Source organism: Lolium rigidum, chromosome 2 (assembly GCF_022539505.1).
Source record: "Lolium rigidum isolate FL_2022 chromosome 2, APGP_CSIRO_Lrig_0.1, whole genome shotgun sequence".
Taxonomy (NCBI): domain Eukaryota; kingdom Viridiplantae; phylum Streptophyta; class Magnoliopsida; order Poales; family Poaceae; genus Lolium; species Lolium rigidum.
In genome coordinates, this window is record NC_061509.1 from 36,373,929 (window position 1) to 36,386,731 (window position 12,803).

General features: G+C 45.7%; 2 protein-coding genes across 2 annotated transcripts; one reads left to right on the top strand and one right to left on the bottom strand.

The window, feature by feature from the left end:
• The first annotated feature begins 747 nt into the window (after window positions 1–747).
• On the top strand, window positions 748–2,926 carry LOC124691571 (GDSL esterase/lipase At5g45950-like). The gene is made up of 5 exons (XM_047224856.1): window positions 748–1,435; window positions 1,674–1,804; window positions 2,071–2,301; window positions 2,385–2,637; window positions 2,736–2,926. The coding sequence occupies exons 1-5, from the start codon at window positions 748–750 to the stop codon at window positions 2,924–2,926; spliced, it is 1,494 nt and encodes a 497-aa protein (XP_047080812.1).
• On the bottom strand, window positions 1,234–7,676 carry LOC124689511. The gene is made up of 10 exons (XM_047223032.1): window positions 7,392–7,676; window positions 6,737–6,859; window positions 6,453–6,570; window positions 6,109–6,188; window positions 5,912–6,013; window positions 5,647–5,826; window positions 4,448–4,732; window positions 3,678–3,798; window positions 3,447–3,573; window positions 1,234–1,822 (listed from the first exon to the last, which is right to left on the bottom strand). Exons 1-9 carry the CDS (start codon window positions 7,674–7,676, stop codon window positions 3,452–3,454), a joined length of 1,416 nt encoding a protein of 471 aa, XP_047078988.1. The 3' UTR covers window positions 1,234–1,822; window positions 3,447–3,451.
• Between the last annotated feature and the right edge of the window lie 5,127 nt (window positions 7,677–12,803).

Here is a 12,803-nt window from a genome sequence, read left to right on the forward strand (position 1 = left end):
GACTAGTTTATTTCGTCTTTTGTCCTGGAAAATACAGATATAGATGAAAAGGTCAAGGACATAAGAAGTGTTTTCTGCATATTCCAAGCTCTCATCGGTAGATGCGCTTTCTTATTTCACATTTTATTTAGTAGAATAATTTCGTCTTTTGTCTAGATAACAATTTTGTCTACAGATTCTTGTCTAGATAACAATTTTGTCTACAGATTACTTTCTCCCCTTCCATCTGGACAAGCAAATGCACCCTTTTCATGTGTATCATTCCTCTCGAGTAAAGAAACTTTTCAGTTTTCATGTACATTATTCATCATGACTAAATAAATAAAATAACTGGTGCTCAATCTGCATGGTATAAACTTACTAGCTAAGTGCCCGCGCTCTGCTGCGTGTAAAAAATACCGATTACGAATTATAAGGTGAACAGTGCACTCATCCCAGTACATCATCTACAGAAGTTTCTGCGACACTGACAAGTGAGCCATCTCAGTGGTTTAAATTCACAGAAGTTACATTCAGGCAATGCTTTTGAAAACTAATCATGTCACGCAAAGCAGCCGCAAATTAAACTATGCAACTTCTCACCTACATAGCACCAAGCTGTCTTGGAAACGACACTCTGATCTGCTCTGCTCAGCTGAGCAGAGCTCCCAGTCACGGAGCATATATATGCACACGCATCAATGGCTGCGCACACTTGCTCCTTGCCAAGCTAGCACACTACATACCAGGCTGGCACAAGGCCGATCCATGAGGAGGCTGGCGGCGGTGCTCGCGGTGGCATTGCTCCTCATCGCATGGCAGCCATCCCTGGGGAAGGCGGTAGCCACACAGTCCACGGCGCTGCCGCCACCAGACGAGCAGGACGACGACGCACCGAGGTACAGCCAGCCGTCACCACCGGATGAGCAGGAGGACAACCCGTCCTGGCCTGGGCTTCCACTGTTGCCGTCGCCACCCCCGCCGGAGGAATCCGATGCTCCGGTGGCTCCGCTGCCAGGTTCCCAGCCACCACCGCCGGAACCTGAGACGCCAGCACCAGCAGCGCCACCACCGCCTCGCCCCAGGCGTGCACACCTGCCGCCAAGGCAGGACGATCCAGTGGAGCCTGAAACGCCGGAGCCGCCTCACCAGAGGCCAGCGCCGTTGCCTCCGAAGGAGCCGACGCCGCCAAGGACAGTGGTGCCACCGCAGGAACCGGGGTGGGCTGCGGTGCCGCTGCCGCTGCCACCAACGCCAGCTCCTGGAAGGGCACTCAACTACAGCGCCACCGGCTGGACGACCATGCTGGTGTTCGGGGACTCGACGGTGGACCCCGGGAACAACAACCGGCTGCAGACGGTGATGAGGGCCAACTTCCTGCCGTACGGCGCCAGCTTCCTCGGCGGAAGGCCCACTGGTCGGTTCAGCAATGGCCGGCTCATCACCGACATACTCGGTACAGACACACACTCTGCTTTTCCTTGTATCTGTTTCACTGCACGGGTAAAATCAGGCATGCACAATGCAAAACTGGGTTTCAAAGCAAACCGTGCAGAGGAATTATGGTTTGAGTTGCAAGCAAATGATGGTGGAGACTCTGTGCAGCTAAATGGGTGGTGTTTTTGGTCAGAAGGTTAGTGATGTTCACTGTTGTTCGGTATGATATATTTACGTGCAGCTTTGTGGCTGTGCAGCGGAGAAGCTAGGTATAGGGAGGACCATTCCAGGTTTCCGTGAGCCAAGGTTGAGGCCAAGGCAACTCAGAAGGGGTGTGAGTTTTGCATCAGCAGGCTCCGGATATGACGATGCGACTGCCAGGATATCGGTATGTCAGCAATATAACCTGCAACATTTTTTTCCCCATCAGAGAACTTAGTCAGGCAAGTCTATTGCATTCTGTATTTGAGATGTGGGCAAAGTTTCACTCACCTTGTCAAAAGCATGATAAAAAGATCAACCAAAAAGTAGTGGTTAAAATATGCTAACAAAACAAGTTGGTTATTGCTAGTTACTAATGCAAGCTATTTCAATTATTAAGGGTTGGTACTAGGTACTGACTAGCAACTGTGTTTTGTTTATTTTTCATGATAGAATACACTATCATTTTCCAACCAAGTCGAGGACCTGTGGCGTTACAAGAGAAATCTCCAACGACTAGTAGGACCAAGAAGAGCAGAACAACTTGTCAGGAGGGCTACATTCGTCATAAGTGCTGGAACAACTGATGTGTTCTCTCACTACCTTGCCACAAACCGTTCACGATCAGATAGTTGGCCGTCATATGAGAACCTATTGATAACACGGGTCGCTAACTATACCCAGGTAGGCATTTGTCAGATAATAGCGATGCTACATTTTGTATGCTAACTCAGTGCTGCAACTTAACGACCTGATATATTACACAGGTAATGAGAGCACTTGGAGGAAGAAGATTTGTATTTGTTGGAGTGCCCCCAGTTGGGTGTTTACCACTTGTCAGAACTTTGCTAGGCACCGGTGCAGAAAAATGCCACGAAAACATGAACTCAATGGCAGCTTCGTTTAACAGAAGGCTAGACGAAGTGGTACGTTTTCTGAAGAACCAACGAGATACCAGAGCTACGTTTATTGATGTTTATCCAATCGTAAGCATGGCGACCATAGACCCTGTTACCTATGGTAAGTTGTGATACAATTCAGTCTCTTTTAATTGCGCAGAGAAAAAAAAATGTGTGCGGTGGTTGCATCCTATGACAATGTTTTCTTATGAACACCAGGGTTGACAGACACATCAAGAGGCTGCTGTGGAACAGGGGTAATTGAAGTTGGGCAAACATGCAGAGGCCGATTAACATGCCCAGATCCCAGCAAGTACATGTACTGGGATGCAGTCCACCAAACAGAGAGAATGAACCAAATTATCACAGATCAAGTGATTATGAATTCAATTGGAGAAATTTATGCGTAGATCAAGATTGTGAATTCGAGTCTACATCCCACAAATATTGAGTCTAGCATTTTATTTATTGTAATGCATATTCCATTGCAGTTTAATAGAACAGGTTGGCCATATCATTTTCTAGTATACTCCTTATTCCATGATTGTGAGTGTGTGACTGCGAGACTTTGCACCATTTTTATTTAAGATGGCCAAATATTACAGTTGGTAACTTGTCAGAAATGAAACTGTTTGCAGAGGCATAACAAAATATGGCCCTGACAATATGTATTTTCTCAGTTATAGCTTAACTTGTGTATGTGGATCGATAGAAGTAGAGCCATGCTTAGAACATCAAGGATCTATAGAACTCTGAGTGATAGTTGTTTTTAACACCCAACAGCAGCTGAACTGTTATCTATGCAATAGTGATTATGCCAGCAACTACAGCATTTTGGGTAAATAGAGCACTACCAATTTTACTCTATGTGTAGGAAATAAAATTGCTATGCCAAAAAGAACAGGAGGATAAATAAAATAGGTAAGGTACCTCCATTAGCATGGATCTTGAACAGGCCTCGCCAAAGCAAAAAAAGGTTCTGAATTTACCGACATCAGTAATTCAATTGGGACAACCTTAGCAGGACAGCATAGTTTAAGCCTAGGCTCCAGAAAGGCTGACAATGTCCATTTGAAAGTATTAGACAGGAAAAAATATATATAGCATAAATGCAATTATAAATACTCCAGTGAGAATAAGTCCTTGGGACAATCGTAATACCTGGAGAAAGCTTCCGCCCCTCGTACAGCAGTGCTGCTAACGGGTTATTTGCCCAATGGCTCACAGCTAAGCGACTGGTTGGCTGAAAACCCACTAGTTTACCTTGTTCTGACATCACCACCTACAAATAGATGAATAAAGTGACATATCATTTGATCCAAGAGAATGAAAACATATCATTTGATTTATGATAAGTAAAAAAGTTAACAAACACTGGAAGTACAACTTGTTTAAGAGATTTAACAGAGTAGTTTACAATTTGTTTTATGATAACTAAGGATAAAATCCAATTGCACTGAAGTATCAATAAGAATACACCAGCTAAGCAAACAGTAAAGAAATGTAGTCTCCTTCTCGTGAGTCCGGATCAAATAACCAACTAGACACATGAAAAATGAGTACTCTAAATTATACTAGTAAGTTACATTCATGCATACACTGCTAGCATAAGATAAGTGGAGAACTGATCTGAAGAATAACAGGAACTAAATTAATAAATTGCATTAGAATAACTTAAGACAGCAAAACAAATGTATTCTGCTTCAGCGAGCACGCCAAACAATTGATTGACAAGCATAGGATTAAGAAATGGCGTGATATCAATTCATGACTGAAATCATATGGATATTTTTCAAATTTCCAAAGAAATTTTTCAATATATTGTAAAATAAATATCAAACTTCAGTTGCAAGATATCATATTATACACCATCATAACAAAAAAATAAACTTCATCTGCTGCAGCATACATTTTATGAATCAGGGAATTACCTGAAAACTAGCAATATTCTGCAGACTTTCCCGGGTATTATCCTTTTGTTCAAGATGAGAAGTCGTCTCAGTGGGACTTGACACCAATAAGTTCTCAGTTTCTTGGCTAACAGTACGGGAATCCCGAGCATCATCAGAAGCTGCATACTCGCCAAGATTGATGGCCTTGAAGCAGTCAGGCAGTTCTCCAACCCAAGCTCCAATATTTTCATCAACCACTATATCTCCAGGGCAACCACATGAATCTTTTATTTTCTTGACAACAGATACGCAATAACCTCGTACCTGCCCAGGAGGAGCAAATTAGAAGAGGGAGTATTATATAACACCTGATATAGAAAAAAAAGCAGTATTTTGCTATCCAGTTATGCAGCATAAACAGTTTGGTCTTACTAAGAAACACATGGCAATACAAATATGCTAGTTCAACCTGTTCGATATTTATTTGAAGAAAGAGCAGTGAAAGGAGTACTTTCGGAGTGAGCACTTGCAATACAGAACTTGGTGTGAAGTTTGTACAGGCTACAGTATCTTTAAAAGTACAACTATATTTTTCCTTGTTGCAAACATATTTAACGTTAAAATATTGTGATAAGTGCCACTATTCTAGACTTTTTTCGATAAAACTATTGTAGACATACTATCAGTGGTTTCAGAGCCACAGACAGAACACTAAATTCTAGAGAGCTGAATAGTTCTTGGAGTGTAATGATTTTGTCATCAGATATGCCCTTAATTATACACAGTAAGTAGTTCTGATGGACATTGCACAAGGGTAGTAGTTACAAAAGTATACAAGCTACATGACAATTGCCAACGCGAACAAAACAGAACATCCATCACAAAGCAACAGCGTCTTAAGAGATGACTTTTCAATAAATCATGTAGACTTACTTTAGCACCTTCAATTTAGAGACTCCCTCTTTTGTAGTGAGTGGTTATTAGTTATTATATGCAAGTTGCAGCAAATAAATGTCCCCTGTCAGAATAACGCCAAGTAATTAAAGTAGAAGCATTTCATTTTAGAATATTAGTCATTTGAAATACTATAGGGAAATCCTGATGACTCAGTGTCTGTGAAAGTGCTATGGGCATATCATGCATAAACCCCAGAAAACAAAAGCTGACACAAAGAAAATTAGGCCTAAAAACAAAATTTTCCCTAGGAAGAGCAAGAAAGTTACAAGGAATAAGCATACCTCACTATTATCCAGAGAATGGACATCAGAACAATATCTTTGTGGTGAGGAGGAGCATGAACTACCCATGAACAAACTTTTGTCTTTAAGAGACTGAGGCCAGAATAACTGAGCAAGGACACCAACAATAAGAATAACAGAGCTACCAGCCAGAAAAGCAAAGAGCTTGTTCAGATAACCCTGCACTCAAAGAAACAATGTTGGCAAAGAGAAATAACAAACATTTTTGTGAGGAAGCTTCTACTAATATAAAGTACCAGCATACATTGTTCTTTCTAATCTTTGATGGTTCTGCATTCCAGTGGGAATGAAAAGTTTTGCCAGAGTAATGTGAATTGATCTTCAAAATACATGTCAAGAACATTCCCTAGTTCCGCCTACAGTAAGAGAAAACTTAAATGGATAAGAATGATCAAAGAAAATATGCCTACAGTAAAGCACGGGTAGAGAGTAGCCATGTACCAGTTGGAAGTGGGATACAAGAACTTCCCGCCTATTATTTGTTAACTCATGACAGCCTTTAAGCTCTGTATTCTTGAATGCTGCGGCATTAATTTGCAGTTTATAAGAAGGGATGAACTCATGAGCCCAAAGAACAAAATCAGGACCCCCAATCTCCTCCAAGCTTCCGTATTTTGGGGCTGGCCACCATGCACTCTTTGGTTTGCCCACTTCATGAGAAGACTTAGCAAGATCAAATCTCTCCAAGCATCTCCTAGCATTATTTGCTACTTCTGCCTCGGCAATTCGGTGTATACAAACAGTGGAATCGGATGAGCAGTTTGGCTTCCGGATTTGAAACAAACCAGCAGTGCCCCCGAGGTAATTCTTTTCGGTATCCTCAATGACACATGAGAAGATGGCTTCAGCAAGAGCAGATAGAAGTTTTCCATCTGATGAACTAATGCTAAAATCCACAGGAACCTGGTACGGAATCACAAATTAGCAACAGGATAACAACCAAAAAGAATCCAGTATTAAGAATTCAAGACCCAATGTACACCTTTCGGGGTTTGCTCCAATCTTCGAAATCTCTCCCTGAACCTGGAGAGAAGACTTCTAGACGAAAGTTTGCGAGCTTCTCCATTACAACTTGCTTAAGGGCCATAGCCAAAATACTGTCGGAATCAGGTTCGTTTTCCGAGAAGAAATCATCGCCATAGTCTTTCTTTATCTTGCTGGCCTTCTCTTGAACTTCCTTGGCTTGCAAAATCTACAAATCAGCAAAACTTCCTCAAGAAAAAATGAAGAAAGAAAATCGGGCCAAAGTAACGAATCTTATCATCTTTGGCGCGTACAGACAAACTAGCGAGTTTCTTCTTTGATAAACACAATAAAACGGTGCAAGCACCAATCCTTGATTGCACACTTATCTCTATTGCATCGTGAATGCCTTGCCCAGTTGCGGAATCTACATGCGTAATTTAGTTTCTCCAACTGTTTCACGATGTGTGAGCATGTTTTCTATGATCTAAAGTAGTGGAATGCTGTTTATATTAAAACTAGTGATTCCTATATTAGTGAAGCATAACCACATCCAACAAAATCAATCCGAACTGGTACAATTTAGCACTGCAAAGCGTACTAAGCTAGGTGGAGGTGGAGGTGGAAGCGCTCACCAGTCGAGTGGACGCGGCGCCGCCAGGACCAGGGAGGAAGGCCTCCATGACCATGGCCTCGGATCCAGCGCCGAGGTGCGCCTCCGCCGCCACGCCGCCGTCGGCCGCGGCCGCGGCCGCGACCGCCTGCTCCCGCCGCGCGGCGCCGGCGACCTCGAGCCGCGCGAGGCCAGCGTCGTAGCAGCGCGCGATGGGGATGGCGCGCCTTCCGTCTCCCTCCGCGACTCGGATTTCCCTTTGGCCGCTGGCGCGAGCCGCCACGGCGGGGAGGCGGAGTGGGGGGAGGGCGAGGCGAGGCGTCGGGGTCAGCCGTGGTGGGGCTCTGAGGAAGCGGGGTGGGTACCGGGAGGACGCGAAGCGCGGGGGGAATGGCGGATGGTGGAGCGGGAGGAGGAGGGACGGGGACGGCATCCTGCCGGAGGAATCGCCGGAGACGAGGGCGGCGCCGGCGACCACGGGTGCGGGGGCGCAGGAGGTTCTCGGAGGTTTATCGTGTCATGTCTTGAATTCGGGGGATTTTGTTTACATTTAAATTTAAACAAATCTCAGATCCCTCCCTCGTTTTTTGATTATCCACATTAAACATTTGTGATCAAGAACAATACATATTGAAATCATAGTTTCTATGGTTGTGATTCTGTAACTAAATTAAACACTGTCCAGTAACTATGTTCTAAATTCGGAATCTTAAAAATCCCATTGATGAATTATTATTGTTCACTATAATTTTAAAAGAGAGAATTGTCAAGTGAACCCATGAACCCCGGTCAAAATTTTATCATAAGAAACACAATTTCTATTGTATTTATCTTACTTTCTATTTACTGCATTATTTTAATTCGAAAATAATAAAAATATTTACTTATCTCATTTGCACACAAAACCCGAAAAATAATCAGCCTTTACTTAGTTTACTTTATTTGTTTTATTTAGTTTAGTTTACTTACTACTTTTATTTACTATTATTCATACGAAATCTTGTGCTTGACAACCACATGGTGGAGTTGGGATACATGGTTTTATTTTACTTTGCAGAATTGATAGACGAAGAGGAGGAGAGACAACTTTTTGCCCAATTCCTCGACAGTTCGATATAAACCTCGAGTCACCCTTGTGGGGAAAATCTCTTCCTAACTACATACTCTGCACTTCGAGTCCCAATGTTATCACACGCCTAGGTGTGCGCGGGGGGGGTGCCCCCCTCCCCGTGGCATGGACCGTTGACATAGTCTACATATACCTCTTGTAGGTTTATAATATAATCCAGAGGTGAATAGCAGTGGATCAAGATGGTGGCGCGAAGATTGTGCGTGACCTTGTTGGGGTGGCGGCTGGGGGGATTGCGTCCTTGGCATCGGCAAGCATCGCTTCCAAGATTACGGTGGACGGCACCAAACGCCTGGAAGCAGGCGTGGGGGCGCTGTACGGTGGCTTGCTCGACCACCGTGAACGAGGTAATTAGAATTGAAGTAGAGGGCCGAAGGACTTTGGGCCATCTACGTATCATCACCAATTCACCACCACAACTCTGTCATATTTCTATAGGATCTCCTGATCTCCATGGTCTGCGAGGAGCTGTAATTTGTCGCAGGTTTCCTTATAGGCAGAACAGTACCAATGGCTCCCCTGCAAAGGGAACGCCGCACGGCGCGACGAGCTGACGAGCAGTTCGGTCCCGCAATGTTTTCTCCCATGTGAAAGATACACCCATGATGAGCCGACATGCTATTTGTCAGGCGTCGTTGGCGCCCCTGCGGACTGAGTCGCCGTGTTCTGCATTCCGACGAAGTTGCTGTGCCATGTTGGTGCATATCTTTTTTGTTAATTGGTACAAAGTGCGATTATGAACTATGTCACACATTCCTTTTCCAATGCTTTTATTTTACCAACTTAAATTGTTATAAGTCTAGATCAACATTTCTTATACACTTTTCCAAAAAAGTTTCAAACAATAAAATAAGGTTCTGATGTTTTCAGGAGTATACTTCCAGAAGGTTTTCTGAAGATCTCTGAAATCTAGGCGAGGTCAAATGCACCATTGAACTCAGACGATTATCATATGATTGCTCTACACCTGATGTATGGGCAGTAGTTATTTCTTGGTATAACGATTTAAGCTGGTGGTTCGCTCTTCTGCCATGTTTCGGAAAAGGAATATATTTCTCCTATGTGTATCACTATAGTAAGTTTTGTAATTTTTCGCTATTTGTGTATTTTCTGTTCAAGTATGCAATTCCTTCCCTATTTCTATTTGGCATGGCCAACTGCTAAATAAGTTTGAATTACCGTCTTTACATTATCGTTGCTCGCCAACATGGAAGAAGACAAAATAAAGTGATTCTTACATATCTAAGGCAAGCATCAACTTCAACTAGATGTTCCAGCTGTTATAGCACATGTTGCAGGCAGTAAATCAACTTCAATTTTGAATGCTCTATGAAAAACAAGATCCTGAAGTTTTCTCACGGACATTGCACTAAGAGCCAAAGTTGGAATCGTTCTCCTTTCTTATTTGTCATGGTAATTATATTTTCATGGATGTGTTAGGATCACCTCATGGACAAGCTTTTTACACCCAATTATGATACTTATAGTACATCCATTTTTTTGATAAATTTATTTCAATAATTTCCTGCAGCAACGCGCAAGATATTATCTAGTAACATACAATACTCGTGTGCCAACAAATACCCAACATTACAGCTATCCCTTAAGCCCGGCGACTTCATTCATTCCAATTAGGAGTTGTTTGTTTGCCTCGGAGAGTCGGAGTGAACAATCCTAATACATCGTGCATGGAAGGTTGCGTTGTTGCTCTAGTACTATTTGTCTACTATCACCATGGCCCGTGTCAACATCCTCAAGATATAGTTTGACTTGGTGCACCTGGAGTAGAACTTCGAGTTGCTACATGACCTGTAAAACAACCACGGGCCTGATGCTTTTGGTTTCCTCCTTGATCTTAAACGGAAGGCTCGAAATGAGCCCGACTTTGAATTAACAAAGCCATCAACCGGCTAGGAGTTACACCAGAAGTTACAACACACGCGCGCAAAGCGCAAACCGAAACACAAAACAGAAGACAACACAAGGAACGTCAAGCCCGCCGGAGCGTCAACTTGAACCATGAAAAGGGAGCTTTGTCTTCTGCAGCACCGGAGCAATCACGGCCATGTCCGCACCAACAAACCTCCACCGCACCAAGACTGCAATCCACGGGGAACTCAACGACGGGCCGATCACCTAACAGAGCTTGAGGAGCCAAAGAAGGAGGGGTCTTGCGGCGACGCCTCCAAGAAGGGGAATGGCGCTGGAGTGCGCCATCGTCACCGGCAGAGACGTAAGGTCCTGCAAAGTTTTCACCCGGACCCAAGAGCCACCACCCCCGGAGCTCGAGCTAGGTCCGGACCTGGAACACAACATCATCCCCTCGGCATTGGGATAAGCACACCGACAAAGGCTACGACCAGACGCCGACCTAGCAAAGCCCCCCAAGGCGCTAGGGAGGACATCAGCTACCGCAGCAAGCCGTGTAAAAACAGCCAAGCCGACGTTGCGAGAGGGCTGAAACACCAGCAAGAGGTCACATGGTGATCCACAAGACACTACCAAAGAGGCATGCCCAAAGCGAGGCCCCCAAGGAGAGCAGATTGAGGCGGAGGGATGGAGCACATCACTTCGAATAGGAGAGACAGCATCGGGACGCCTTCAACAAGGGAGTGACACCCGCAGGTGCCGCCGTCACCGGCACAGGCCACTGCCATGTGCAGCTTTCGCTGAGGTCCAAACACCTGATCAAAGTTCCGGACGCCATCGCGAGGGCGTAGAGCAGACAAAGCAGAAATCGCTGCCGCGCCCCCAACCGAAGCCGCACTAAGCACTAGCCCCAACTAGACTCGAGCGCAAGGTGAACGCAGATTGGCTGGCAATGCCCGGCCAGACCCAAATCTAGACGTCGACGACACTAGATCGGCGGCAACCCGACGACCCCACCATCCCCAGAGCGTCACCACCTGCGCGAACGCGACCAAACTGGTCGGAGGGGAAGCATACCAAAGCCACGAGAGCAGCTGCAGCAGCGAGCATGCTGCCTACCCCGGCGAGCACGCGCGGCCCAAGGACCCACTCTGGATGGCCGGCAAGAACGTCGCCCACAACGACAACGAAACAGTCGGAAACCCCCAAGGTCCCGACACAGCCTAAGCGGGGCCGCCGGACCCCGGCCACCGCGCAGGACGGACAACACGCTGCTCAGCCGACACCATCAACCCCAGCCGCGCGACGGCAGCATACACGGGAGGCCACGATGGGGAAGGCAAGGGTGTGAGGGCGACCGGGCCCACCAAGCCCGGATCTAGGCCCGCGGGCCAAGATCTGGCCGCCCCAGAGCATCCCCCGCAGCACCGGCGGCGGCGGCCGGAGGCTCCACCACCGCGCCTAGGCACGAGCTACGCCATGGCGGGAGCCCGCAGCGGCCGGGCCAGGGCCGGCGCCTTCTCCGCCGCAGAATGAGGCCGCCCCGACGGAGCGTCCTCGCGCGCGGGAGAGAGAAGGCCGCCGCCGCCAGCACCGCCAGGGCTTTGCCCGGCGGCTCCCGCCGGCGGCGGCGACGAGGGAAGGTGTGGGGGGAGGGGCGCGCGGGCGTGGGGCGGCGGCGCCCCGGCCGCCCTCGGGGGGGGCGACGGGAGCGGGGGGAGTTTTCTGTCCTACTCGGGCCCTTCCTCCTTGATCTTATTAGTGTACTTTAAATAATATGAAGATGTAAATACATAACTGGGAGAGAGATGTAATGATTGAGGAAAGAACCTCACATATATATAGAGGGAGAGATACATGTGGAGTTATGTTGCACATTTTACCTCACTATTAGTGTGATACCCCCACATTACAATTGGTGTGAGTTACTTTGAACCTAAAACCAATGTGACATTTCCTTTTAAAATTTAATCATGCATGTTCTACAAAAAAAGAAAGAAGGAAGAAATATTTAATCTTTTGATAGAGCACTGTCATGCCACAAGCATGGAATGACACGTGTGTCTCCTTAAACTGTTACACACTTGCCACCTTAGCGTGGGCCTTCCTTGTCAGCAACACCGTCAAAAAGTTAAAGTGACCGAGCAGTGCTTGTTGCAAGAATTAGAATGTGGACTAGTTGGATTTTGCAACAAAAAAAATCAGTTAGCGCCTCATCGGTACAAAGGTGGATTTGACTTAGGTACGATATAATACCCCTGAAATCCTCAATACACCTCAAACCGAGGGAATTTGGCTCAAACCGAACGAAGGCCTAAGAGAAGACAATCCTCTTGTTTCCATTTTTTCTCCTTAAACTGAGCAATTATCTATTTATCCTAAATGACATTGATAAGATGGGACAATTGTACATGCCATAGCTTCGACCTGCTGTGCATATTGCCAATATTTTTCCGAACAGGAGAAGGGTCCAGAGGACCCGGAAGCTTCATTAACTCGGCAGGCTACAGTTACAAGCAGGGCTCAAAAGAAAATAGAAATTACAAAGCAGTCCTTGCTTTT